Source organism: Poecile atricapillus, chromosome 12 (assembly GCF_030490865.1).
Source record: "Poecile atricapillus isolate bPoeAtr1 chromosome 12, bPoeAtr1.hap1, whole genome shotgun sequence".
Taxonomy (NCBI): Eukaryota; Metazoa; Chordata; class Aves; order Passeriformes; family Paridae; genus Poecile; species Poecile atricapillus.
The window spans coordinates 4,100,424-4,128,411 of record NC_081260.1 but is presented as its reverse complement, the minus strand read 5'-3'; the positions used below and the strand labels follow the sequence as shown (position 1 = coordinate 4,128,411).

Sequence of the window (27,988 nt, the reverse complement as noted above, 5' to 3'; positions counted from 1 at the left end):
GCCTTTTGCCCACCTGGGCACACCTGGCTGATGTTCAGCTGCTGTTGACCAGCCCAGGGCCTTTCCCACCGGACACTTTTCAGCCCCTCTGCCCAGCCTGGAGCTGCAGGGGGTTGTTGTGAACCAAGGGCAGGACCTGGCTGACCCTCACACAATTGGCCTCAGCCCATGGACCCAGCCTGTCCAGATCCCTCTGCAGAGCCTTCCTGCCCTCCAGCACAACACTCCCACCCAAACTGGTGTCATCTCCCGACTCAGGGTGCCCTCAAAAGATACTAAACAGGACAGGCCCCAGCACTGAGCTCTGGGGAACACCACTGGTGATGGCCCCAGCTGGATTTAACTCTCTACCCCACCACTCTCTGGGGCTCCTCCATCCACCCACTTTCTCCAGGAGAATGCTGAAGAACAGTGTCAAAGGCTTTACTAAAATCTAGGTAGACAACATCCACAGCCTTTCCTTCACCCACAGAGTCACCCTGTCATAGAAGGAGACCAGGCCGGTCAAGCAGCACCTGCCTTTCTCCTGTGCTGGCTGGGCCTGATCCCCTTGTCCTGTATGTGCCATGTGATGGCACACTCAAGATCATCTGCTCCATGACCTTCTCAGCACCGAGGCTGGACTGTCAGGCTTGTAGTTCACTGGATCCTCCCCACTTGCAGGCATGAAGCACTTGCCTTTGGCACAGACAGTGCCTGTGCTCAGGACTAGAGCACTGCGGCCTAAGCTGTGACAGTAGAGCCCAGTAGGTGCCCTAGTTCTGTCCCAGGATTATGGCAACCTGCTCATGCTAGGACTACCTTCCCAAGCCCCAGCACAGCAGCGGGGACTGGCACCCCAGAGATCCCTTCTGCTGCTAATTACGTTGTGTTTGTGGGCCAGGAAGATCCTGGAGGCAGAAGAGTTGTTTACATGGCAAGACACTGGTTTGGCTCCAGACTGCCCCAGTGGAGCCAGATCTCAGCTCAGCTCCTGACAGCTCACTGGCCCACCACAAACTGTAACAAAGGTCTTTGCACGAGTGAGGCCCGGAATCCCACGGAACCAAACTGGTGTGGAGATGGGGTGCCTGTACCTCCCACGTGCTGTCACCAACAAGCCAGCGTGGGAGAACAAGCAGAGAAGCTGCTTGAGCCCCTTGAGCAGCTGGCTGCACAGCTTGTGACAGGGCATGAATTCACCCTTCAAACCCATCACCAACACAACCATCCATTCTGCAGAGATCAACGAGTGTCTTGGCTATCGCAAACCCCGGTAAATGTGGGCCTGCAGACATTGCATCCTCACCAGACCTGTGAGATTTGACAGCATGGCCTGGCACACACTGGCTTGTTGGTCTTCACAGCTGGCTTTACTTATTGATCAACGTCTTTAGGGAGCGTGTCAGAGTGCTCATGACCGTGGCGACCGTGGCTGACTGGCGGGCGAGCTGCTCCACAGTCTGCTGGTGGCTCAGCGTTCTGGCCGTGGACTCCTCGGCAGCCTTCAGGAGGAAGGTGTAGTTTCTCACCACCTCCTCCACCTTCGTCAGCAGCTCTTGGCGCTGGGACTCCGAGCGCACGACGTACACCAGCCTCACAAAGGTCTCGATGAGGCTGCTTAGCACCTGGAAGCTGCTCGTGATGGCGGAGAGCATGTGGGTGGGACTCTTGTCGACAGCGGCCACGCGGCGGCAGGACGCCCGGAACTCCTTGAACTTGAGGGCCAGCTCCTGCTTGTACTCAGCCAGCTGGGAGATGTAGGGTTTGCAGTCCCGGACCTCAGGGCTCAGCACACACTGCCTCAGGATGGTCAGGAGCTCGTTGGTGTCTAGCTGCACCTGCAGAAACCCATTGGGAAAGCTGTAGGCATGGCCTCGAAGGGTGTTGATCTTTGCCAAGCTCCCCTCAAAACTGGAGGTCCTTAAATCTATTTCCTGGGTCTGGCTCTCATTGGGACTGCTGCAGGCTGTTGCATCTAGGACCTGAAGAGTTCTGCTCATGACTGGGACCATCTGATTGTCCAGCTTCATTCCCGGGAGTATCTGCATGGGGATGGAATAGGACAGCTCATCCTTCTCGCTCCCATCATCTGCAACATCGCATTTTCTGTAGTAGAAGCAGTACCGGATGGAGCAGCACTTCTCATCCTCCATGTCTTCATCCCGCAGCTCAGCAGGACTTGGATACATCTCCTCCTGGACAGAGAACACTGCTGAACCCTTCTGGTTCTTTTTGTCCTGCGCTATCTGCACGTAGGAGGGGTCAGCCACTCCAGAGGCTTCCTGGATTTTGCTCTTCAGAACAGGACAGAGGATGGTGGGCTCAGGCTCTTTCTGGGGGCCTTTCTGCTTGGTTGTGTAGATGTTCTGGTAGACATCAGAGGACAAGGATGTCCTATCAGTCTTATCTATTTCACTGACACTGTAGCGACGCAAGAGCTTCCTGTAGTGGGGTGCACCCATGCACTCCCCTCGGGAGGCGCACGTTGTCAAACAGGACATGTCGTTCTCTGGATCTGAACGGTTGTCTCTGGACTCTAAACTTGTGGATCGTATCCGTTTGCCTTTGGAAGGGCTGCTCATGCTTGTCAGCCTAATGGCTTCTACCTGCTTCTGGTCATCTGCTGCTTTATCCCTGCCTCGCCTCTCCAGTTCTGGGATCACCAGCTGGTTGGGGGGTGGCCTCATTCCCCTGCAAATCCGCTTGCAGTCACAGCTACGCCTTTGCTCCCTGGACATCCCTGGGACTTTCTGCACAGGACTGCTCCTCAGCTGGCAGCTGCAGCGCCCAGGGGCAGGTGGGTGCAGGTACTCCTGCGGTGGGAGATCCCCTTTGCTCTTTGGCTTGAGCAGCTCTTCAAGGAATTCCAGCTCATACTGCTTCACCTTCTGCAGCTGGGCCTGCCGCTCATCCGTCTCCTTCTTCAGCCGGGTGGGAAATGTTGCAGAGAACAGGTTCCTAAGCCTGAAGTGAGCTTTTGGGGCTTTGGGTTTAGCTGGGACATCAGCATCTTGTTGGCTTACCTCCAGGACTTTTTCTACTTTTTTGGAAGGCACAGTGCTAGTCTGCAAGCTCTCAGTTCTGGGCATCAGCTGGATGGGCCCTTTGGCTTCCTCACTGGTGCTCCTGAAAGTGCTACCAGGTGATGGAGAGTGCACATTGCTGCTCTCAGCTTTTAAGATTTTGGCCGAGCTTTCCTGTTGTATTTTCTGTCCTTGGTTTGAAGGAGCTGTGTGTTTCTGCAAGATGAGGCTTGTGGCTTCCCCACCTGCCTTCTGACCTGTCTCTCCACTTGCAGCTTTTCCTGGAGCATCTCTGCTCACTTTTTGCTGGTAGCTTTTAGAGGCAAAAGTCTTACTGGATATCATTTCCTCACCGGCTGAGGCGAGGTGGAAAGCTTCAGCCTGACTGCCAGGAGCTTCCTTAGGACTTGGAGAAACTTCACAGTGCTGCTGCTGCTGCTGCTGCTGACAGTTGCATAATGCCTCTGCAGTTTGTGGACCTCCTTTAAGTGTCAAAGGCTTGCTGCTGGCTGGTGCACAGCTGCTGGTACCATTCATGCTCTGGTCTTCTTTTAAGGCTGATATCACTTGGGGAGCTGAGGCTTTTGCATTTGCCACCTGCTGCAGAGCAGCTGAAATGATGGCTGGAGTTACACCACTTTTCTGATCCAGGAGGAGCTTGGAGCTCGGCTGCACCTCTTTGGGCATCTTCTCTTGTAGATCCTGTGCCTGCTCCCTGCTTGGGGCTGCTGTGGCATGCAGAGATACCTCAAAGGCAGCTTTTGTGTGACCTGCACCTTTGCCCTCGGAGCTTGGCACGGCAGCCCCCTTGCTCTGCTCACTAAGCTGGGGGGTCAGGCCCGGCTGGGCAGCCGAGGTGCAGCTCTGCTCCCCGTGCTGCTGCTCCTGCTTGCTCTTGCAGTTGGTAAGGCTGGGACTTTGGGCAGAGAAGGCTGGCTTCAGTGAAGGGTTCGGGTCCTGGCGGCTCAGGGGGTAGGGTGAGGCGAGAACAGCCTGGGCAGCACAGCTCTGGATTCGGAAAGGCAAGTCCTTCCTGGCCAGGAGGTTTTCTTTGTTGATGTGCTGGGTGAGGAAGTAGGCTGCGTTCTGATGCTGCTTCATAGCAGAGACCATCTCCGAGACATCGGTCAGCTCTGAGGAGTTCGTTTCGTGGCCAGAGTCCAAAGATGACTCAGGAGTGATGGCAGCCAGGACAATAAGACCTGAGGAGGGACACAAAGAAAACCCCACAACAACCCTCACACCACAGTGCTGTGTGGAGGAGAGGGGAACTCCTTGCGGCAGGAGGGTCCCAGGAATGCAGGGCACATTGGAGAAACTTCTGTGACTTCTCACAACTAAGAGTTAAGGCTTGTAAGGGAGATCACTTGTCAGCATTGAGCTGGCTTGATAGCTCAATTCAGCAAGAGCTTCTGGCCCAGGAAAAGATCCTGTGAAGCTTTCCATTGTTGGTGGTAGCAGAGCTATAGGGACGTGTCTGGCACAAGAAGGAAAACTGGGCAACAGGTACTCTGCCATAGTGAGTAGGGCAACCAAGGTGGGACGAGGGACAAAGGACTGTCCTGCCAGCAGGCTGGTCCCAGAGTCACCCATCTGGCAGCAGGTTTGCCTTGTGAAGGGCTCACACACTGCAAAACCTGGGTGGGAACCTGCAAAGACCGATGGCCAAAGGTCCCAGCTGAGTGGGGTCACAGTGGGGAGGAAGCCATGCTCACAGTACTGGTTTGTTAGAGACTCGCCCCAGCATCGTGGCATGTGGCAGATACGGGATAACCAAGAGACTCCTGCAGCCACTGTCAGGGAAAGGAGTCCCACCTCAGCTTCTTAGAAATCTTCTGAGCAGCAACTTGGCTGCTCCTGCTACAGCCTGCTCCACAACTTAGTTTTTACTAGAAGCTGCTTCACAGTCACTTATAGGACGGGAGGAGACTAAAGGAAAGGATGTACAGTAGGAGAGAAAGGCTATAGGGAAAAAGGGAGTCACAGCCACTAAAATACCTGCTGTCTGCTGTGGTGGGGGATGTGGACAATCCTCTGAAGCAGCCAGGGCTTCCAGCGCCTGCAGGGTGGACACCAGGGCATCATCCAGCTCTTGGGCATGGTCTCGGACCGTCCGTGGCTGCACGTTGTCGATCAGAGTGACCGGGATCTCGTCGTAGAGGATGCCACAGAGGTGCCGGCCCTGCTCCTGGCTCTGGGCAGCTGCCCGGCGCTTGGGGTCGTCCTCGTCGGAGCTGTTGTCTCGGAAGCCAGGAGGGGGGGCGGCGATGGCGGGGAGCAGGGACGTTGTCTCGTCTTCTTCCTCATCGTTCCCAGGAGGGGGAAGTGACATCAAGTCCACCATGTTGTCGCGGGTGCTGCCAGGCTTGCCCCCCGTGCCCGAGGCCAGCCGGCTCTTGATCTTGGCTTGGCAGGACTCGCAGTAGAAGTGGGAGGCGTCGCTGCGCAGGTGAGTGTCTATGGTGTGTGCCCTGGCCCTGCTCGCGTGCCTGTCTTGCTCAAGGCCATCCGGGTCGTACTCCTTAGCTGCCCCGTTGTAGCCTTGGCCAGAGCTTTTGGAAGTGGGGTCAGATTTGGTCCTGGGACGAGTTTCCTCAAAAAAAATCAGGTTTTCATTGATATCCGTCCCGCTCTCTCTTTCCTTCCTCTGCTCTCGCATGTGCAGGTAGCAGAAGCGGATGAGCTCCGAGTCCGAAGCCCTGCTGGCAGAAGCCCCGGCTGCTCCGGTGACAGTGGCAGAGCCACCCACCAGCCCATTCTCCTTCTTTCCCACGTGCCCTGCCGTGGCAGGCCGGTGCAAGTTGTGTGCGTTGATGTAATCTAAACCAAAACCACAACAGGCACGTTAGCAACAGCACCTGGATGAAGGGAAAACAGCGTGGGGAATCTCCTGCTCACCCTGGAGGAGCACCCATGTGCTCTCTGCCCTCCAGCCCTCAGCACTGCAGTGGGACACCCACATTCCCTGCAGCACAGCTGGGCCCCCTGGCTGGTCCTTTGGAAATCCTGCTGGCAGGAACGAGGGTAGAAGAAGTGTGCTGCACCAGAGAAGGAGTTGGAAGGGACATTTAAAGGCTATCTGGTCCAATCCCTCTCCAATGAGCAGGGACACCTTCAACTAGATCAGGTTGCTCAGAGCCATGTCCAACATTCAAGGAAACTTTGAATGTTCCCAGAGATGGGAACCTGTGCCTACACCTCACCACCCTCATCATAAAACCCTTCCTCCTTGTATCTAATCTGAATCTACTCTCAATTTAAAACCGCTGCCCCTTGTCCTATAGCTACAAGCCCTATTTAAAAGCCTCCCTGGAGCCTTCTCTTCTCAAGACTAAAACCTCCATCTCTCTCACCTAGGAGAGGTGCTTCAGCCCTCTGGTCATTTTCGTGGCCTCCTCTGGACTTGCTTCAGCAGGTCCATGTCCTTCCTGTGCTGGGACCCCAGAGCTGGAGGCAGCACTGCAGGTGGGGTCTCACCAGAGTGGAGCAGAGGGGCAGAATCCCCTCCCACAGGGCTTTTGCTGCAGCCCAGGATACACTTGGCTTTCTGGGCTGTGAGACCAGGTCCTGTCCAGCCTCTCATCCACCAGCACCCCCAAATCTTCAGCAGGGCTGCTCTCCCTGTTCATCTCCCTGGACTGATACTGGGGTTACACTGCCCCGGCTGCAGCACCTTGTACTTGGCCTCATTGAACCTGATGAGATTCCCACGGGCCACTGCTTGAGCTTGTCCAGGTCCCTCTGGATGTCACTCTGTCCCTCAGGCATTTCAACTGAAGGACTCAGCTTGGTATCACCTGTAAACTTGCTGAGGGTGCTCTCAATCCACTGTGTCCTTGATGAAGACATGAAACAGTCCTGGTCTCAGTACAGGCCCCTGAGCTTGATCCCTCTGCTGGGTCTGAGCTTGATCCCTGTGCTGGGTCTGAGCTTGATCCCTGTGCTGGGTCTGAGCTTGATCCCTGTGCTGGGTGTGAGCTGGGCAGAGCTAGAGGAGGGCTGGCCAGCACAGCAGACACTGAGACACAGCTGTGGGTGCTGCATCACTGATCCACCAGCTCTATCCAGAGGGCAGCAGGAGCAACCTGGCTGCTCCAACAAGGACCTCCAGCCTCAGCCTGCCAGCTCACACGTTATATGGCAAGAAGGAATTGTTGCCATTTTTGGGTAGTGCTGGCCACACCAAGCAGTGTTCATCAGTAGACTACTAAAAGAGGAGTAATATTGCCTTTTGGGGAGACATCCACTGTAGTTTGGCTGTGTTCAAGTGACAGACACCCCCCAGCCCCTTGTCTCTCGCTGCCCGTGTTCCATGTGCTATTTCTGTCTGGCTGACAGCTCTTGGATCAGGCTGGCTATAACACAGCCCGTTGCTCTTGCTGTTAAGTATCTCCCAGTGACATCCCTCCCCTTGTTCTCTTGTGCAGGGAAAGTGGCTGAAATACTGCTTGACTTTCTGGCCAGTGGTCCATCCCTCAGGCATCTGTCTGCATTGCAGGTTGGATTGTGCAGCTGTGCTGAGAGTGGCTGCCAGGGGATTCAGGTTTTGTCTTACCAAGGATAAATTAAATCAAATAAATCCTAATTAAATTCATTAGCTCAACAAATTGGACAATTTGTCTCCCCAAACACATGTTTGTATTATACTGTTCATCACCTGCAATGCTAAAATCCCAATAAAAACAAAATCTCTTTCATGCCTGGCCATGGCAGCGCTCAGAAATGACAGCTGTGTCATTGAGGGAGCACAAGGCTGCCGAGGCTGGGGATGTGTGGGCTGTAGCAGGGTGGCAAAGGCTGAGGCAGAGGCTTGCTGGCTGCCCACGTCAAGCAAAGGCCTGCTGCTGAGTGGGGCCAAACCCCTAAAATCCAAAATCCAACTGCTGCATGCACAGGAAGGAGAAAATTTCCTGACAAGGAGCTGAGAGAGCAACTAAGGGCACAGAGCTGTTTGGCTGATGATGGCTGATGGAGAGAGTGGGGAGAAGAAGGGACAGGGAGGTGAATCACCTGTGTAGCTCCAGCATGGCACAACAGAGGGCAAGGCTCTGGCATATGGCTCTGCAGGGAAATGCAGAGAGATGGATCTAACTGACAACATTTGGACAGGGTGTGCATTCCTAAAAACGTCTGCTGTTCAGCAGGAGGCTCTAATAGGCCTCAGGGAAGATGGATGTGCTCCTCTTCTAGGTAAAAGCATGGGCCAAAGCTTGATTTTACATTTAAGATTCTGGCACAGTCTGCCTGCAGCCTGGGAAGTCTGGGATAACTTAATTCATCCCAGTGGGGCTTTCTCCTGCAAGGATGTGCTAATGATCAGCAGTCGCTGCTCCCTGTGATCCGCCCAGCTCTGACAGCTCAGCCTGCAGCCCTGTGGAGACCAGAACTGTGAGCAGACTGTTTCCCCAATACACTCTAAATTCACTCCTTCTGAAGGGTGACTGAGCAACTGGGCTGAGTGCACTGGGTCTGCAAGGAAACTGCTCCACTCCACGGGTCACAGAGGTTTTCACTGCCCCCAGGATAGAGCAGGCCATCCAGAGAGGGGCTGGCACAGATCTGTCACTGTCCCATCCTGTGACTCCCTCACACTCCTGCCCCTGCAGAGTTACATTGGTTTCTTGACAGTGTCCAGAAAAGGGCAAGATCTACAACCCTTTCTGGTAGAGGTTTGGATCATGGCCCTAAAGCAAAACCTCAGGAAAAAATTCTATTGTCACAGTAGCTAGAGTGTGGAAAAACACCACTTGCACAGGCTGAGACATCCCCTGAGGGTCAGGAACTGTGGGTGCCGCCAGCCTCCTCCCAAGCCTTTGGGTATGGGGTGCTTTCCATGTCCCTGACTCCCCACAGCCACATGCCCCATGTGTCCCTGTAGTCCATCTCAGGGTGGCATAACCAGGGAAGGACCTGATGACAATTAAACCAGTTTAGTTGCTGCAAACACCCTCTGCTCACAGCAAAATGTCATTAAATGCATTTCCATAGGGAGACCAGGGCAGAGCACAGTGACAGCTGTCAGTCAGAGGCACAGGGGAAGAAAGGAGAGGAAACTGCTTATACTTACACCAAAATCACCTGCCAGGCCTTTTCTGGATTCACTGAGGCTGCTGCAGATGCTTTCCTGATCTCTCTTCTGAGTGTGTCCTCCCACATGAGCCAAATCCATGTTCAGTGCCTTCCCCAAAGGCACCAAGTGCTTTCCTGAGGACCCTGGGGGCTCTCTGCACTCCTCCCAGCTCCCCAAGCCAGGCCCATCTTGAGAAGGGAGTTTTGACACTGGCAGCTAAACTGAGGACTTGTCACAGCTCTCTGGAGCTGCAGTGACACTTGGGAGGTCTGGGAGTGACCTTCCAGAGGCAGCTGGGTTGGTAGTTTGCCCATCTCCAGTCACTGAACCCGTATTCTATATTTCCCTATACAAAACATATTGGATGTGAAGACCTGCATGGAACAGCAGCATGCAGTTCATGGTTGGCTCTTGCTTGAAATCACTGTTGAGAATCATTGCTCTTTTTGGAGGTGTCCAGAGGCAGCAGGAATGCAGTGCCCTGAGCTCAGACCCTCATGTGGGGCTCTGGGGCAGGATGCCAGCCAAGGAATGTGTGCTGCACCCCTGCAGCAGTGCATGGGCTGTTCTGGGAGGGCCCAGCATGTGGCTGGCAGCTTCACAGGTCTTCTCAAACAGCACCTCCTGGAGCTGCTCCAGGAGCTGCCACGACAGCTCATGGTGTTTAGGACCTGAGCTGATACCACAAGTCATTTTGGCCAACCCAAACTGAGGACCTGTCTCCCTGCTTTCTGGTTGATTAGGGAGTCTGCTGGTTCTCAAGGGGAGTGGGAGCAGAGGGGAGATGCCAGAGAAAGCCTTCACCTTCCTGATGCTGCAGAGAGCTGAGGGAGGGGGGCAGGCTGGGGAAGGGGCTGGCACGGAAAGCAGAGGCTGAAACGTACCTGCCTTGATAATCTGAGGTGGGGGCGGCTGGCTGGGGGCCCTGGACAGGATCATCTTCTTGGAGTCCACCAGGAGACGGCAGTAGCCTGCGATGAGGCAGGCGAAGTTGGTGGCCTCAGGCCACTCCATCAGCAGCACCAGTGGCTGGAAGGCAATAGAGGCAAAGCGAATGAGGCCGTGGCTCAGCTGATGGGGACCAGAGCTCCACGGGCGCTGTGCTGGACCTGCACTCCTGGAACTGGTGAGCTGCTGCTGCTCCCAGAACTCCCACATGAGAAACCAGCCAGGTGCACAGCCTTGCTCCAGCTCAGCCCAGCAATGGCTGTGCACAGGAGAGTGTCTGGCTGCAGCTGTGGTTCCTGCTTGCTGAGTCCCCCAAGGATGAGGGACCCACAGCAATGTCCTTCCGATCCTCTGTCTCCATGTCTGCTCTGAGCCCACCTGCAAGCACCTGTTCAACCATCAGGGCCTTGGGAGAAGTGCAGGGAGTTTGTGGAGTCTCCAGCTGCCAGAACCCCTCTTTGATTGCAGGCACCGTGTCTCCTTCCCATAAATGAAACATCTGCTCCCAGCAAGATGCCAAAGGGGCCAAACCCCATTACAGGTTTCCCTCAGCTACCACTCTGAGACTGTGCATCTTATTTAAACCTAACCCTTTGGAAAATTAAATTTGTGCTTAGGAGCAGATGGTGCCTTCCCTTTTAGGAGAGCATTTATTTGCATGCTAAAAAAGATCTTTGCTTTAAAGAGAAATAAAACTCAGACATGATCTGTGTGACACATAAAACCTCACAGCACAATCTAGCAGCACGCAGTGCAACTCCCAGTTCCCAGACTGTCCCAAGGAGAAGATTAGCTAGCCCAGGGATGCTGTAGGGGTGGGATTCACTCTTGCCCACCCAGTGAGGTCCTGTGCACTGCTGGCACCAGGCTGGGCAGAGCAGCCTGTGTCAGCACAGCTCACTTGAGAGGTCCATGCTCTGTCTGAGCCCCCAGCACTGCTCAAGACAGACCCATGAGATGGAAAAAATTGACAAGTGCCTTCAATAGTTATGGCAAAGGTGGCTCCTGCCCTCACCTACCCTGTGCACAAAGCACCTCTACCTAAAGGACCTTTGTACCCAGGTACAGGGGATATCTGAGCCCACTGGGGAATGCTGAACTGCTGCTGTCTCAGGCTGCCTGTCCTGCCACACTCAGCCTCTTGCACACTGAGAGCCCTCCAGGACTCAGAAGAACTCATTTACCACATTCAGGGAACACCAAGGCTGTTTCAAAAAACACTTAAGCCTACACAGTGTGAAAAGCATTAAAGCTATTTTGGTTTTCTTGTTTTTTAACCACAAGAGGTTCCTGGTAGCCACTGGCCAGTTTTGTGCTCTGCTTAATATTTGCTGCTGTAAGCCACCAAGCCAATTCTGGCAAAGGCCCACCTTAGGCCACAGTGTCATGCTCTGGACCATAAAGTGCAACAAACTTTGGTGTGAAGCCATCAGACCTGGGTAGAGCTGCATGTGATCCCCAAGCCACGCCAGCCCCTGGCAGGGGCAGATTTCTCCTATGGCCAGGCTAAAGAAGTTCCCTCTTTGGCTGCTGTGCAGGAAGATAAAGGAAAAAAAAAACCAACTTGATGTGGAAAAGAAGCAGCCTGACAAGTGAATGTCCTCTGCTGAGAGGTTCTGCCCCTGCCTACTTGACAAGGCTCGTTCTGAATCTTGGAAAATAAACCTGAGATGACACAGATCAAAGGGGAAGTACCAAACCAGAGAGAGAGGAGTGAAGAGATTCTCAACATAGCTCAGAGGAGGCAGGCATGCAGTGGTGAGGGGGGTGACACCTCTTAGCCCAGCTCAAGTCTTGACACAAGTGATGAAAGGAAACCATGTGTTCTGTGTATGAAGCATCCTTAAAACAAGTGGCTTCTACACAAGGCTAAGCCCTCCTGGGTTTTTCAAGCCATCTGTTGAATGAGGACACATTTGTGCATTTTCCCTGCTCTGTTCTGCAGGGTTTGGAGTGTCAGCAGCAAGGGAGGGAGCAAATCCCAGAGGGAGGGAGGCAATGGCTGATGAATGCCCACTGCTGGGAGGTTAAACCAAGAGGCCAAGGTGGGCTAAGAATCCCCTTCCAAAAGGAAAACCACCTTGTGTGAATCCCCCCAAGGCAGAGGGGCACAGGGTTGTGACCCTTCACTGCCTCCCTGCCAGTGCTCACCATGCAGCCCCCAGGGCAGCCCCAGTGCCCCAGCTGGGGACCAGCATCTCCCAGACCCATTTCCATCTTTGCTCAGCTACCTCTGCCCCAGGATGCTCCCACCCATCCAGAGATGGGACTGTAGGTTCCTGCTGGCAGGAGGCAGCCCCTGGATCAGTCTGATGGGTGACTGAGATACAACAACCCTGACTGATGTTTCTCGACTAGAAATGAAACATCAGGGTGCTGCGAGCTCCCTACCAGGTCTCCAAGCAAGTCCAGCCTCCAGAATGGCTTCCAGCAATAAATGCATGGCATGCTGGGGTTAACTGTTGCACTCTGCTCTGGAAAGGAGGAATCTTAAACCTGATTAACATTACAGCTTAGAAAAGATTACTCTGATATACTGACAGGGAAGCTGCATGAGAGTTCTTCAATTGTCAGGCATTTAAATATATGTTATTAGGGATTAAATCACTTCAGGTGCAGCTTGGAGCCATCCACCCGTGCTGTGGATGGGCCTGGGAGCTCACAGTGCCATGGGTCTGTGTCCTGCTCATGGATTATGAGCTGTTTACAAAGACACTGACTGTGATCAAAGCTGCTGCAGTCAGGCTGAGCGTCTCCCTTGGCCTTGGTGGCTGCTCTGCTACTCACTCACAGAGCTCTGGCACAGGATCTGAGCCTTTCCCACAGGGGTTACAAGATTGAGCCTCTCTCTTCCACTCCACTAGGTAATTTTGCTGAGACTGCAACAGCTCAGCTGCCTTTGAGATGTCCACCCTGCTGCCTCATCCCCCTGAAAGGGCCAGCAGATCTGAAAGTGATTTATGGGGTGAAGAGGCAAAGAGACAACATGATTGCAGCAGCCCTGTTCTGTTGGGAAATGATTCCACAAAGAGGAGGTATCAGGGGTGGCAGCTAACGGAGGTGTTATTTTTAGGCATTGGCAACCTTGGCCACCATGTTCCATGTGGGCAAAGCAAACGAGATCCTGTGGAGAGGGCCAGGCATGGGCAAGCTGAGCAAATATTGATTTTGTGAACAGCTGCATGAAACATTTCCAACTCATGGTGCTGAGGATTTTAGATAGCAAATTCAGGGCAGCTTTGCAGGGAGCTAAATAAGAACAACTCTGAAGAACTGCAGTCTGTGCTTTGGGTTTCCTTGTGACACCCAAGGCTTCTGGAAAACAGGATTCACCTCTTTTCCCTTTGAAACATCCTGCAAGAGGCAGTGAGGGCTCGTGCCTGAGGTCAGGACTGGCCTGGTGCCCCTGGGGCTGGGGCTCATTGTGACATCCCTGTGTATCTCACTGCAGTTTTTTTAACTCACTGCTCAATCTCAACCAAACCTGACAAAAAGGCAGCAACCTGCAAGAGCATGAATCTTTCTAAGTTTTCTAAACCCAGTGGTGCAGTAGGGCAGAGACTTCTGTGAGCAGCTGGAAAGCAGGGAGGGATGCAGCAGGGGCAAAAGCAGTGCTGTTCCTCTGAGCCCTGCTCGCTGCCCTGGCAGCACTGTGGCCACAAGGTGCAGAACCCTCTTTCCCAGCTGCTAATCAGGAGACGATGTTGATCACTGATGAGGAACAAGTTATTAACCTGGATAACCCCTGGCTGTCCTCCCACCATCCACCTCTGGCCTGTCTCATGCCCACCAGCCCATCCTCTTCCTCATTCTCACGGGCACATCCTTGCTGCTACAGCTCCTCAGTGGCCCCCAGGGCTCTGCTTCCTTGGGAGGGCAAAGCAGAAATGCCTGTCTGTGTTTTGTCAGGACAGCAGCACCTTTAGGATGAAAACCCTAAGTTTGACACAGAAGCAAACTTACTGGGATAATCCTACTGCTCTAAAAACTGGCCAAACATCAGATTCCCAGTGGGATGCCCAGGTAAAGGTTCATCTCTGACCTGCAATGTGCCAACATGTAAAGAAGCAAATTTTCACAAGGACACTCTTCCTACATATAAATGTGTAATACCAGCCTGAAATTATTGGTTTGATCTTTCACACATAATGGCTTCCTAGATTTTCTAGGCCTCATGAGGAAAGGACACCTTTTCATTCAAAGTTTCCTGCCTCACAGCCAGTGTCTCTGTGAAGTAAAACAAAATACACTTATACTGGATGGAAGGCATGACTTTTGCATTAGCTTATTAATGATAAAGTGATTTTTCTATTATGCCCTGTTTTTAAATAAGATTTCAGTGTCCTTCTGGAGGATGTTTTCTTGCTCAAACAAAGGTCTGTAGGAAATTTTCTGGCCAGGGTTATGCTAGATGATTTTAACAGTCCTCATATTGAAATTAATTTATGACCCTATCTATTCATACTATAACCTCTAAGATTATATGCGTTTCCTCTTAATCTCCTCCCTTTATCATGTACTTTGGGTCTTACCCTGCTTCCTTTAATGCAGTGCAGCAGAAAGTTGGGAGATGAATTTACATAATTTATGTTCCTTGGTTTAGTTGAGGTGCACTGCCAAGTTTTTATTTAATAATACAGGCACCTGGGCCTAACAAGGCAGCAGTCAATTTTTCACTTCTACATTGACCTTTCCTTCTCTTCCCTTCAGCATTATTAACTCAGCTCTATCAATACCAAGCTGCTTGTGACCAGGACCACTATTTCCTACTTGTTGATCAATAAGGGCAGAGCCTTGGTTAGACCTGCAGGTCTCTTCTTCCTTAGAGGGCTGCATTTTTCGGTTGGGTTTAGTGCTTTTTCTGACTTTTTTTTTTTCTCCTTATTTTTTAATTTAAATGAACAAATCAAATTTGGCTTTGCAGGCTTGGAAACTCATCCTCTCCACATGTTGTCTGCCTCTCGTGTTTCTGGTTGGCTCCTGTTTCAGGTGCCTGCAGGCAGTGCTCTGGGTGGTGCTGGGAAGTGCTTAGTTTTGCATCCCAGTGCTTAGTTTTGCATCCCATTCCCTTGCTTCACATCCCATTCCTTTGCTTCCCATCCCACTGCAAGCAGGGATCTGCGTCTGCCCCTCCCACCCATGTACCAAGCCAAAGGAAATTCAATCTCTCCCTCTCTCTCATGAGATGACAGCATTTTGGAACGGTTTAATGCAAAGTAAGATTAATTTGGTGTAAGGAACCAGAGTGGTGGGCCCATTGTCACTCCAAAGCCTCACTCTTCCTGTAGGAGAAATCTCAGGGGCTTCAGTCAGTGCTTGCAGGAGCAGGAGGAATGTCAGCCTTGCCTGCTCTGGTGGCTCTGATGGGGCTCCCCGCTGTTTTCAGACTGGAGTTTGGCAAATGTACATCAGGCACTGGCCTCAGCACCAGAGCACACCCCTGCCATGATCAGCTCAGGGGAGCACAGCCAGGCTTGGGGCTGGCTCCAGCAGGGAAGGCTCAGAGGGGTCATCATCCCATCCCCTGTGAGAGGAAGGGGCTCCTTGGTCCTTCCACAGGGAGAGGAGAGGGCTGAACCCCAGCTGTGCATAGTGTTCTTTACCCATGGGCCTGGAACACCAACACCAGTACCCAGATTCCAGCAGCAGCCAGGGACCTTTCTGAATTAATTCTTCCTTTGTTTTCCTCTCTCAAGTCTTGATCTTGGCTTAAGCGCTGGCTGGCTGCAGGCCCTGCTGGGAGACCAAAGTCAATTACCTGGATGGCTCAGATTGAATTGTGCCTGGCGAGCAGCCAGCACCACGGGCTCCTGCCCCAGAGCCCAGCACAGGGACAGGGCACAGCCTGGCACAGCCCCTCTGCTAAGCTGCAGACGCTGCTCCAGGCTCAGGTGATCCGGCTGTCCCCCAAGTGTTCCGCTTTCATTCGCATTCAGAGCGCTTCAGCAGCCTTTTTCCCAATGTCAAGACTGTTAATAACAAAAAGCCTAGCGGTGTGCAGCTGTGTAAATCAGAAAGGAGAAATGCTCCATTGGAAAAGGCATTTCAGTAAGAACAAACCCTTTGCTCCTGCGGGAGCTGCAGAGCTGCAGAGCCAGGGGAGCCTGGGTGGGGCGGGGACCGTCACCTCCCTGTGCCCCATCCAGGCCTGTCCAGGTGCCAGGCAGGAGATGCTGACATTGTCCTTCCTGGGATACTGGGAGGCAGAGCAGGACTTTGCAGTGCTGCACAGGGGAGGAAGGGAGATGCACGCCTGAACCTCGATTCTGAGCTGGCTCAGAAGCATTGGCCGCTCTCAAACGCTGGCCCCAGCAGGAGGGGGAAGCCCCTGGGAGATGCAGAGCCCCCTAACCTGGCAAGATGCACTTAATGCATGAAGATCACAGGAGACACCTTGTGCCACCTCCCTGCCCCCAGCAAATGTACAAGCTCCAGAATCAGTGCCCAAACATGAGGAGGAAGAACGGAGAAGCAACAGCCTCAGAAGAAAGGAGGCTTTGTCAGGTGAGAATGACCGCTGGAACCTGCAAAATGACCACTTGCACCACTGCAGTGCAGCTGGGGACGTGTGCTCCTGTCCACAGGCACAGGCTGGGAATTTTCTCAGCATTCCCAAGCAAAACTGCTCACTCCCTCTGTAACTGTTGAGACAAAACCTGCTCCTGTCCTCCCTGCAGCTCTCACAGACCTTGCAGGGAACAAAAATCCTTGGAATCAACAGCAGAAGCCCAGAGGTTTTTGTTCTTCTGTCCTGAGGTTGCGCAGCTCCACTCTGAGGGGTTCTGTCAGAATTTGCCCCCATCTTGCCACAGAGGCAAAAAGCTAAAGAAGGCAAAATAAAGGTACCAGCCCTGGGTTTGTATCCCAAATGGGCTGTTTTAAACAGAAATTGAAGCCCAGGATGGAAAAGCTCCAAAACAAACCAATTAACTACCTAGTGAATAATTCATAAGACAAACAGTATTTCTTTTCCGCCCAAAATAAATGCAAATGTTTTATGATCTCCTCAAGCCTGTTTGTTACCTGAAAATCTCCCCCAGCTCCTTCCTGGCAGGTGAGTCTGGGCTGTGGTTGCAGGTCAGCAGCAGATAAGGATGTCTGGACTGTGCTGGCCGGTTTGGTCAGGGTGTTCAGACCTCCCAGCTGAGAGCTGCTCCATGACCTGACCCCCTTTTTAACCCATCATTTTAACTATACTTAGAAATTCAAGATGGTCTTTCTGCACAAAACCCTAAACCATCATTGACCATCTGTGTTTCCACAGTGACTCAGTGAGCACCTCCTACAGATTCAGGCTGGGAGCTGCCCCAGCACCAGCATCCCATGGCAGCAGCAGTGCCAGGCATCAGGGTGAAATAGCCCAGGGGGACATCCCCTCCTACACTGCAATCCACGGAGCTCTGACAGGCTCCCAAGGGTGACATGGATTTGACAGGTCCCCAGAGCAGACACGACTTTGAGCCCTCTAATGGTTTGCAACTCTCAGCAGAAACTGATTGATTTGCAACCCAGGGCTTTAGCCAGGGACATGTTCAGTGCAATAGAATAATTGTAGAGAGCAGATTAGCACTGTGAGGTAATGATCTTTTTGCCTGCTTTTCTTAGCCTGCCTCATCCATTGCTGTCCTGCGTAGGATTAGCATATGCCTCGTTTTGGAGCAGACATTCTGGCTTTAAAACCCAGCCCTTCGGATAATGGCTAAATGAAGACAGATAACAGCAGCCTCTGCCCTGGCACGGTGCTGCTGAGCCTGCTGAGATCCATAAATGGGGTACTTGCTCCACTCCAGGCAGGCAGAGGGGTTTTTGGTGGCCAGAGGCAGCTGTCTGGAATTTCTCATGGAGATAAAGCCATCGTGCATGCGGACGTGCTCGCAGGAAGTGTGTGAGCTGCCTTACCCCAGTGAGCTGGCTTTTCTCCAGCCTTTGTGGGGCTGGATAGCAGGGTCACAGGAGAAAGTCTGCTCCTGCAGCAGGAAAGGGCTGCTGGAGGTACAGAGCAGATTTCTGCAGCCGGGAATGGCAGTGGGGAGCAGCGCTGCAGGATCTGTGGACAAGCTGTGTGGGAATTGACACCTAATTTAGAGCAGATGGATGCCAGCATCACCTAAGCCTCCAGAGCATCTGTCCCTCCTGTGGCCAGTCTGTGCTGGGGGAACAGCACTCTCTTCCACACCAGGGAGAGGACAGCAGCACCCCAAGACCCCAGCCAGTGCCATGGAGCTAGGTGACAATGGGGACAGCTGTGCTCAGAGCACTCACAGCGAGCCATGAGCAGTAACAGGGTCATGCCCAGCCTATTATTATTAATGCATTAATATGGTGATTTTATACACACAAACCCAAGGGGTGTGGGTGGACAGCAGGAGGAACCAGCAGGGTTACAATATCCCCTGGTTATTCCTGCTCTGTGAGGAGTAAATGGATGGATTCCTGCACAGCCCAAGCAGCTGGAGGGGCTGGGCAAGGAGGGCTTCCACCTGCCCAGGCTGCAGCAGGGGAGGGTGAGGGCTGTGAAGGGTTAGGACAGGCACAGCAGGACACCAGGGCTTTAACTGCACCACAATTGACCGTGGTGGGATGCAGAAGAGGGAATGTTAAAAATGTTACAGTTGATACCAAATACCCACTGAATTAGGGATGCAAAAAAAGGGCTTTGTCCATGAGGCTGTGGAGGGGAGAGCTGAAGCAGAGGTGCTGAGGATTAACAAAGCTCTGGCAGAGGCTGCTGGGGTGTTACTGCAGGTTAGCAGAGCTGCTGGACCAGGCACAGCAGCAGCAGCAGGAGGAAAACAGAATTGGAGGAATTAATGAGCTGGATGGGAGAAAGTGCTAAAATCCACCAGGACAGGAGGCAGCAGGAGAATCCCAAACAAATCCACCATGATTACATCTGTGAGACCACAGCTGGAACTGTGTGAAGGAAGGACTGTAGGGAGGGCTGAGGCTTTGAGACCTTGCAGGAGATGAAACACAGCAGGCAAAGCAGCTCAGCTTCATCCGTCTCGGGGGAAAAAAGGATGGATGCAGGGGCAGGAAAGCTGACCCACAGAGTCCTGGCCCCACTGTGCCAGACAGTCTCTGCCAAGTACTGCTCCTGACTAATTAACTCCAAACTCAATCCTAACTCTGTCCTGTTGAATTCAAAATGGGAGGAGAGGAGAAGACAAGGCTTGGAATTTATCTGTGAGATCTCTGCCTCTCAGCTGTCCCTCCCCATGGGGCAGGGGAGAGCTGGGTGCAGGGAGGCAGTGACACCGAGGATGCCCTGGAGACACACACAACTATCTGTCTTTGAGTCTCTCAGGGACACATCCCAGCTTGTTAAAAACCTGAGCAAAGACCAAGGGAAGATCTCCTTAGGATCCTGTGGCTGCTGTGCCAGGCACCAAGGAAGTAAAGAAAGATCTTACTGTACTGCTGACACTTTTCCTGGAGGGTTTGGGACACATGAGGGGTGAGGAGGGGTGGCAGGGCCTGACCACGGGGACTGATTATCAGAACCAGCACTGCACTACACAACAACCAGCAGGGGATGGGGGATGATAACAGGGGGCTCAGGAGGGCGTGCCAAGGAGTGCTCTGGGGGCTGAAGGGGAGGATAAAGGGGGCAGCTACTGGGCCAGGGACACACAGCCATCTGTGCTCACACTGAGCCTGACACCTCCTTCCCATCATTTCCACTTCATTCAACAATCCTGCCTGGCTTGACAAGTTCCACAAGTGCTACTAATGCATGAAACCTCCCAGTCCCTTCCAGTAGCTGCACCCAGCCCAGGTAAGGCCATGCACTGCTCCTCTCCAGCCCTGAGCAGAGGTGAGGTGCTGTCCTGCCTCCAAAGGGTCCTGCTACCTGCCTGGCCTGTGTCACCCCCATCTGCCCCAAGGACCCTGCTTGAACCATTAGGTGGATGTTTGGGTCCACCATGCCTGCCCTGTGGCCATCAGCAGCAATCCCTGCCTGTATGGCACAAGGAGTCAGAGCAGCAGGGGAGATGCTGCAGACCCTGGTGTGAAAGGGGTTTTGAAGTCTCTAGGAATCCCCAAACAGATTGTCCAGCACACAGCTGTGATGTGAATCCCCTCAAAGGCTGGCCCCAAACCCCCAGCCTCATCTCCACCCCTCTGCCTCCACGGCACCCGTGCCTACCTTGGCATCCAGGATGCTCGTCTCCACACGGGCCACGCCCTGGTTCTCCCTGAACAGCTGGATCTTGCTGACCTTGCTGAACTCTGACAGCACCGTGGTGAGGTTGGTCTTCAGGTCAATGACGTGGCTGATGCCGTGCCGGGGTCCCACCAGCAGGGTGGTGGCTGGCTGCTTCTCATCCTGCTGGCACAGGCACATGGGGAGAGAGAGATATGGGGTGAACAAACACACCCCAGGGTGGCACAGCCTGCACCTGGCTCTCCCCACGGAGCCAAGCCTCAATGCTGGCAGCCTGGTGAGCTCCAGGACGGCTTTTGAAGAGCAGTAGGTAAGGCTGGTGCCATCAGCCAGGCTCTCTGAGCCTCTCTGCAGAGCTGGGGGTGGTGTGCAGGATGCCAAGGCTATTTAAAAGTAAAGCTCTGAAGTGACTGTCCACATGAAACATTCAGGCTCACCGGTGTCACTACACTAAAGTAAGTGTGTTACAAATCTGTCTGATCTGACATTGCCTCCCAGAGAAGGAAGCAAAGGAGGGAGTGAATGTATTTCAGAAAAGAAGAAAGACCAAAACCTTGACTGGAAATCAAGATGTTTCTGCTCTGGTCTAAAAGGATGCTCCAAGCCAGGTGTGGAGGTGAAGAGGAGCTGGGCAGACCATCGTAGAAGATAATAAGGGAATACTTTTTACCACTTCAACAAAGTTCAATACACAGGCTGGCTCAGAAGCTTTGCTTTGGTGTCAGAGATTGAAAAAAAACCTGCTGTCTACTCAGGCAGTGTCAGGAGCAGGCTGTGACTGCTCTGCCATGGAACCGAGCAGACACCACGAGGTTGTGCCTGCACTGGTCTCCTGCAGGCAGCCCTTTGAGCTGTGAGGTGAGGGGCAGAGCAGAGCAAAGGCTGCCAGAGATGGAACCCAGTGGGCAAAGCACAGGAAGGCAGGGAAGTGCTGATACCATGGGTGGGGGTAAAGGGGAGGATGGCAGAGAGGGGACACCTCCATGGGGACCTCAGGGTGGGAGGTGGAGTGGGAGGGATGAAGGGGGAGCCAGGCAGTGGGGAGCCTTTGTGGGTCCTGTTTGGGCTGGTGGCTTCCCTCCTGCTGAGGTGCTTTGGGTGAGGAGTGAAGGATCACTGTGGCAGTGATCAGGCTGGAACACTGTGACAGAGCCCAGCCAGGGCTGTGTGGGCAAGCAGGGAACACTCCTTAGCCAGGAGCTGCCCTCCTCCAGGATGGATGGCAGGATGTGCCAGGGCACGATTGAGCTACAAACACGTCTGCTCCTACTTCACTGAGAGGCTCATCTTGCTGCCCCACAGAGCAGATCCTGACCCTGCCGACCTGGAAATCCCACCTGCTGACAGCAGAGGCTCTGAAGGCTTTTCTGGGTGGGCTTGGAGCCCAGCAGGGCAGAGCAAGAGACTGAGGGAAGTGATTTCTGTGGGAGCCACATGCCTCTGGGTCCCCCCCAGCACACAGTCAGGAGCAGGCACCTCCCAGCCCAGCCTGAATTACCGTACCAGTCCCACTGTGTTGAAGAGAACCCCAGCAAAGGTCGGCAGCTCGTTCAGGATCCTCAGGTACTGCAGCTTTGCCTGGGCTGTGGAGACCTGACAAAACATCACACAGGTGAGCACAGGGGGAAGAGATGCAGGAGGCTGGGGCAGACCTAGGGGCTCTCAAGTAGGGGTGCACAGCAAGTTATCAGGCAGCTCTGGGCATGGGCTGTGCTGGCAGCAAGTCTGAGTTGTGGGTGAGGGGGGGGGTCTCCTCTCCCCTGCCATCCTGGGCAGCTGTTGGGAGGTAACTCCAGGAAGGAGCCCCAGTGCTTGATGTCTAATCCCCCTGGGATGCACAGCCCTCCCTGGGGAGCTGTGAAGGCTGCAGGGACCACGGTGATGGCTCAGCAGCTGCCTCCAGAGCTTTCCAAGCCCAGATAACAATGAACTGATGTGTGCCAGACACTTCAGCCAAGCTTCAGATGATCTCAGCCCCGATCCTCACTGCACTCCCTGCAATCCAGATCAGCTCTTGAAAGAGGATTCAGGAGAGAGAGTGTCTACTTGGCTGCCTGGGATTTATCTCCCATCCCAGGGGATTTAATAGCAAGGGTCTCTGAGAAGCTGGGGACAACAGGCTGGGGTGGAGGGCAGGCTGAGCCTGAACAGGCACTGAGTGCTGGGCTCACCTTGGTGCCGCCAGGCTGGTGCTGGTGGGCTTTGAGCTGCTGCGAGAGGGATTTCCGGAGGCTCTTCTCTTTGATGAGCTGCAGGAGCGAGGGGGGCAGGAAGGGCTCCAGGCCCCACTCCTTCCTGTGGGGAGGGAAGCCTGCATGAGCTGCCAGGTGGGACACACTGCCAGAGGGCAGAGAGGGACAGAACACTGTCCCAGAGCACCCTGTTGCCGTCAGATGGAGCTGGAGCCACACCAGCACTTCCTTGGTGTCACAGCCAGAGCGGGAGCAGCCCCCAGCTCAGGTCCCCAAGGGGATGGGACCCCAGGCTGGTGACACAGCTACCAGCATCATGCTGGGGAACAGCAGCTCTGCAGCAGACCCCAGCTCCCACTCACCCTCATGTAAGCTTAGGGGATGCAGGGCAATTTCCCAAACCTCATTTGGGGTCCTCTCAGGGTGACCCCTCCCTCCTTCCTCCCTGTGCTGACTGGGAAAGGCCAGCCTGCACAGATGGGCTGGGTATGGGTTTAGGTCCCCCAGGAGCCACAGGAGGGCTGAGCCAGTGCTGCACAGCTTGGTGGCAGGCTGAGATTACACAGCCACAGAGCCGTGCTCTCCTTGCCTTGGATGCAGGTGGAAAATCAGCCCAGGTTCCCATGGACATGATGCTGGGCTCACAGCAAATGTCCCCAAGCCTGGCTGCTGTGAGCCCAGGTGGGACCTTACACAGCCCCATGGTGGGACCAGGGGCTGGCTGTCACTGCTGCCAAGCCCCTGAGCCACCACCCAGCTCAGGGGGGCTCTCAGAGCATCTCATGCTCCGCACCCCAAAATGTTGCTGCGACACAGGGAAGGGACAGCAAAGGAGGGCTGTGTGGGAGCCTGGGGACAGCGAGGAGGACTCACTCCACATTCTTGAGGGAGACCTTCTGGCTGGGGCGGGTGGCTGAGACGGTGATGTAGATGTGGAGGGCAGCCAGCCCCAGCAGCATCTCTGGCTTGGGGTCTGTGCCGAAGCGCTCTCTGATCACGTCGTTGCGGCTCTGCAGGAGAGAGAAGAGGTGTCCTCAGGCAGCCACAGGGACAGGGCACTGCCACCTGAGGGCTGCTGCCACAGGGCCCAGCCTTGACAGACGTGTGGGCCACGAGCAGCACCAGCTCCCAGCCCCTACCTGGATGTACAGGTACTCGAAAGCTGCAGGGTCCCGGCGCAGCAGCTCCACTGGGTCCTTGGGGAAGAAGCTCACACGGAAGAGGCATCTCATGCCGTGGTAGTGTGTCCTTTGCACAACCTGTGGCAGGAGCAGAGGGGAGCACTGAGCCCAGAACCACTGGCTGCAGGGCATGAGATGCCCTCTCCTCTCTTCTGAAATGGTATTTGATTTCTCTCCTCCATGCACCACCTTTCATCCCAGCAACACCTCAGCCTTCCTTGGTGTGACAGCTTTGCCTGGTGCTGTAGGGTTTACACCACTCAGGGTAGTGTTTGCTCCATGATCCCCATTTTATCCCTGGTTCTGAGCTTATTGGCTCTCCCAGCCAAGGATGCTCATGAATGCTGTCTGCAGCTGCCCAGGCTGGAACACAGAGCAGCAGTTAGTGTGGGATGGGTAAAACCCATCTCTGGGTAAAACTGTCTCCCTCTTTGGCCACCCTTTTCACCCCTGAACCTGCAGGACCATGCCAGAGGCAAGGAGAGGCTGTGCCACCCCACAGCACAATCCCAACCAAGCCCCACACTGGGGGAACAGGAGGCTCTCTGTGCCCAGCCCCAGCCCTCCCAACACCCTCCCACACCCAGCAGCTTACGTGGGCCAGTGGCTGCTTGTCCTGGAGCAGCAGGAAGCGGTGGCTCTGCTCCGGGCTGGAATACTCCAGGACCAGGGCAAAGTGCTCGATGTGTCTCAGCGACAGGCGGTCCTGCAATGTCACCATCACGTCCTGCAAATGCCACGGACAGGCTTGGGTACGAGGCACTGGCTACTTCCCAGGAGGGGGCTGGGACCTCATGGCGAGCCCACTCATCCCTGGCAAGCGGGGCTGTGCCAGGATGAGGCTGAGAGGGGCCACAGGATGGTGGCCAGCGACCTTGCAGCGGGAGGTGACCCCAGCACCTGGTGGTGCTGAGGGAGCTGGCCCCTGGCAGGGGGACTCAGGAGCATCCACCCTGGCTGCAGGGCAGGCTCACAGCAAGCAGAGAAGTCAGGAGAGGCAGAGAGCCAGCAAACCCCCATCCCTGCCAGCTGCAAAGCCTGCTCTGGGGAGGCAGACGAGCCATCCATCATGCCAGAGCGGCTCGCAGCCAGCCCAGCGCTGCTGTGGTGTTCGTGCACGGGAAGCAGGAGAGGAAAAACGGATTGGGCAGGTGGGAGGAGAGGAGTGCCACGGTGCTGGGGGGGAGCGGAGGGGCTCACCTTCACAGTGGTTCGGCCATCGAACGTGAAGGATTTGATCTGCCCGTTCTCCAGGAAAACCTTCAGCACGTTGGGAATGAGGAGGAGAGCTTCTTTCTTCAACATGTCCTGGCATGTGGGGCCGGCAAAGGGGGAGGCGAGGAGGGTGGGGGGCACGGAGAGACGGAGGGAGGGTGGGGAGAGAGAGACTGTCAGTGATGGAGCACTCATGGCATCCTCTGCTGCTCTGGGCTTTTGTGCTAAGAGACACATTTCCCCTGAAAACCCTGCGTTCTGTTGAGCCATCAAGACACACAGAGCTGAGACAATTCAGAGCTGCCTGACAGATTCACCTCCTCAGCTCCCAGCAGCTGCAATGGGAACAGAGCATCTTGCTCTGTCCAGCACATCCCAGTGCCCATGCCTGGCAGCCTGTCCCGCTCCCCAGCTGGTGTCCAGGTGGGGCTGGGGTGGCTCAGAGCTGATCCCCCTTTCCTGACCCTTACCCCAACCCTAGCCCCCCTCAACCCTGCACACCCCTTCTGCAGGAAGTTGGGAGAAGGCTGATTTTATTTGCTGAGAAGCATTTCAATCAGATAATTACCTAATTGATTTTGCTTAAAAATAGAATGTGCTAGAAGTGCTTTACAGGGTTTTTTTTTCAGTTTTGTTTTGTTGTTAATAAACCCTTCCTGCAATTAAGAGATAAAAGCACTGGGCTGGAACTCTTCAGCTTCCACAGCCATTCAGCAGTGCTCTGGTCACCCTGCCCCATATACAGGCATTCCAAAGCTTTTGGGATCAGGGTAGTAGCCATGGATCTTCCTTAGGGCAGGCACTGGCATTGCCTGGATGCCTTCCCTGGATGCTCAGGGGTTCACAGTTCAGACCAGGTTTTTAAGGCCAGTTTTTGGGGCTCCCTCAGAGGGAGGACCACAGGAAGTGCCCCCAGCAGTGACCCAACACATTGACTGTGCCCAAGGGCATCTGTCCCGTGGGGCTCCCCAGGCCAGACAGCTGCTCTCCCAAATCAGGGCAGAGGAGCCCTGTGGGACCCCAACCACCCCACAGCCCATGGCCCTGGGGACACCTCCAGGGGGTGAACCACAGAGGAAGGCAGGGCAGGACTTACTGGGTCTGTCTCGCCGACTGTCACCTGCTCTGAAAATCGGACTTTGGCTGGGTTGGACCTCAGCTTTGCCTTCTTGGCTGCACTGATGAAAGCAGATTTGGGAGACTGGAAAGAGAGCACTGGGTAAATCACCTGCCTGCCCCTGGAGCACAGTGTGGGGAAAGGCAGACACGGGGCCCAGAGGAAACCCCTCTGGAGCCAGCGTGGTGATGGGGAGTGGGCAGCAAACCATGAAATGGGGAGAGTGGAAAGCAAATCCCCTCGGCTGTGGTTACACAGCGCTGCAGGCAGGGCCAGAACAATGACCAGCAGCCCCTGAAGTCACACCAGCAGCATCAGTGTGGCTGGGAGGCTGCACTCCAGTGAGCCCCTGTGCCTGGCACCCCTTGTGCAGGCAGCAGATGTCAGCCAGGTCTTGCTTGGAGGCATTGGCACTGGGATGAGAGAGATGAACCCCTTGGATGTGGGTCTGCAGCCCCAGGGAGACAGCAGGACCCCGGGCATCCCTGCAGGATGTTCTGGTGGCAGTGCCTGCACATACTCCAGCCCAGAGATGCAGAGCTGTGTGTGTCTGATGGTGCCAGCACCAGCTGAGCCACCTGTCCCAGCTGGAGGCCATCCCAGGCTGGGAGGAAAAAAGCTTTTTTGGAGAGTGGCACATGCCCCCACTCCTGACAGAGCAGCGCTGGGTGGGGGCATCTCCTTGCTGGGGAGCACAGGGGAGCTCTCACACTTCTTCCCCAGCATCAAAGACTTGGTGAAGCACAAATGGTGCCTCTGGTGTGACAGTTCAATCTGCCCCAGTGCCACAGGCACCAAGCCCCAGGGCACCATGGCTGCTGGTGCATCTCCAGCCCTCCTGCAGCCTCCCAGCTCCCCAGGGACTCCTGAGACAGCAGTGACCCCTCCCTGCCACCTCTCCTTGGGTTACTCCACCAGACACACGTGGTGTCCTCAGCAACTGCTTGGGTTTGGGAGTATTTTTCCTCTCTCCCTCCTGGTGACAGGGGGGGGTGGCTGCATGCCCAAAGAGCCGTGGCAGCTCTCAGACCCGACAGCTTGGAAGAGCCTTGGGGTGGTGGGATGTGGGTCCAACAAATCACTTGAGCTGCCTGAGTGATCTCCCAGGGTCTCCAGGGACCCCGCCTTGGTCTCCAGAAGGGCTTTTCACCCGTCCTGGCTCCCCTGGAGCTGGCCATGGCCCTGCCAGTCTCACCTGGTGGGTGTGCAGGACCGTGAGGATGATGAAGTCCTTGGCCTTCCTGTGACAGAAAGAAGAAATGAAGATGGATGGAACTTTATGGTGATGGACCTCAACACTGGCTACTGAGAGCACACCCCACCCTTCCCAGCCCAGTGGTGGCCGGGACCTTTCTGGGCTCCTTGGGGTGCTTGACATCGTGGCTGTGGATACTTCCCCACTTCTTGGCCAGCTGAAAATGGCTATGGCACTCGCTCCAAGGCAGTCCCCCTGCTCAGGCTGAGAATTCCCCACCCCAGCAGGGAGCACTGGTGATGTGGGTGTGCACTGACACCCCAAGGCTTTGGCACGGGCACAGCAGCCTGGCATGAGCCCCTCCCCAGAGGCGATGAGGGACAAGCGTTGTCCTCACCTGACAAGCTCGATGAATCTCTCTCTGGGGGCTTCACTCACATCCTCATCGTTGATGGCCAAGATCTGGTCTCCTGGCAGGAGTTTATCCTCAGAGGGGCCGCCTGCCAGGAGAGAGGGTCAGGCCCAACCCAGGCATCCCGGAGCTGCGGGGTGAAGGGGAAGCAGGAGGGTCCCAAGCATCCCCAAAGCATCAAAGCATCAAAGCAGCCACGTATGTGGCTGTGGAGGGCACCCTGCAGGCCCACCAGAGGGGACAGGAGAGGACAGGAGCCCAGGGAGGGGTCCCAGCAGGGGGAAGTGCCGCTGTGTTTCCTGGCACGCTGCAGCTGTGTCCAGCACCACCCCAGCCCCCTACCTGCTGCCACCGAGCGCACCACCACTGGCCTCTCGCTGCCAGCCACAAAGCCGAATCCGTAGAGGGGGTGGCGCTGGACCGTCACCTGTCGGAGCGTGTCCGAAGGCAGCTGCCCACATTCCATATCATCGCCACCGCGCTCC

At 54.8% G+C, this 27,988-nt stretch overlaps 1 protein-coding gene across 1 annotated transcript; it reads right to left on the bottom strand.

Annotated features, from left to right (window-relative positions):
- Positions 1-97: 97 nt before the first annotated feature.
- Positions 98-27,988, bottom strand: FRMPD3 (FERM and PDZ domain containing 3). The gene is made up of 14 exons (XM_058847744.1): positions 27,846-27,988; positions 27,489-27,591; positions 27,092-27,137; positions 25,876-25,980; positions 24,765-24,872; positions 24,160-24,291; positions 23,523-23,642; positions 23,257-23,393; positions 22,363-22,486; positions 21,695-21,784; positions 20,174-20,353; positions 9,960-10,104; positions 5,004-5,825; positions 98-4,207 (listed from the first exon to the last, which is right to left on the bottom strand). Exons 1-14 carry the CDS (start codon positions 27,967-27,969, stop codon positions 1,353-1,355), a joined length of 5,091 nt encoding a protein of 1,696 aa, XP_058703727.1. The 5' UTR covers positions 27,970-27,988; the 3' UTR covers positions 98-1,352.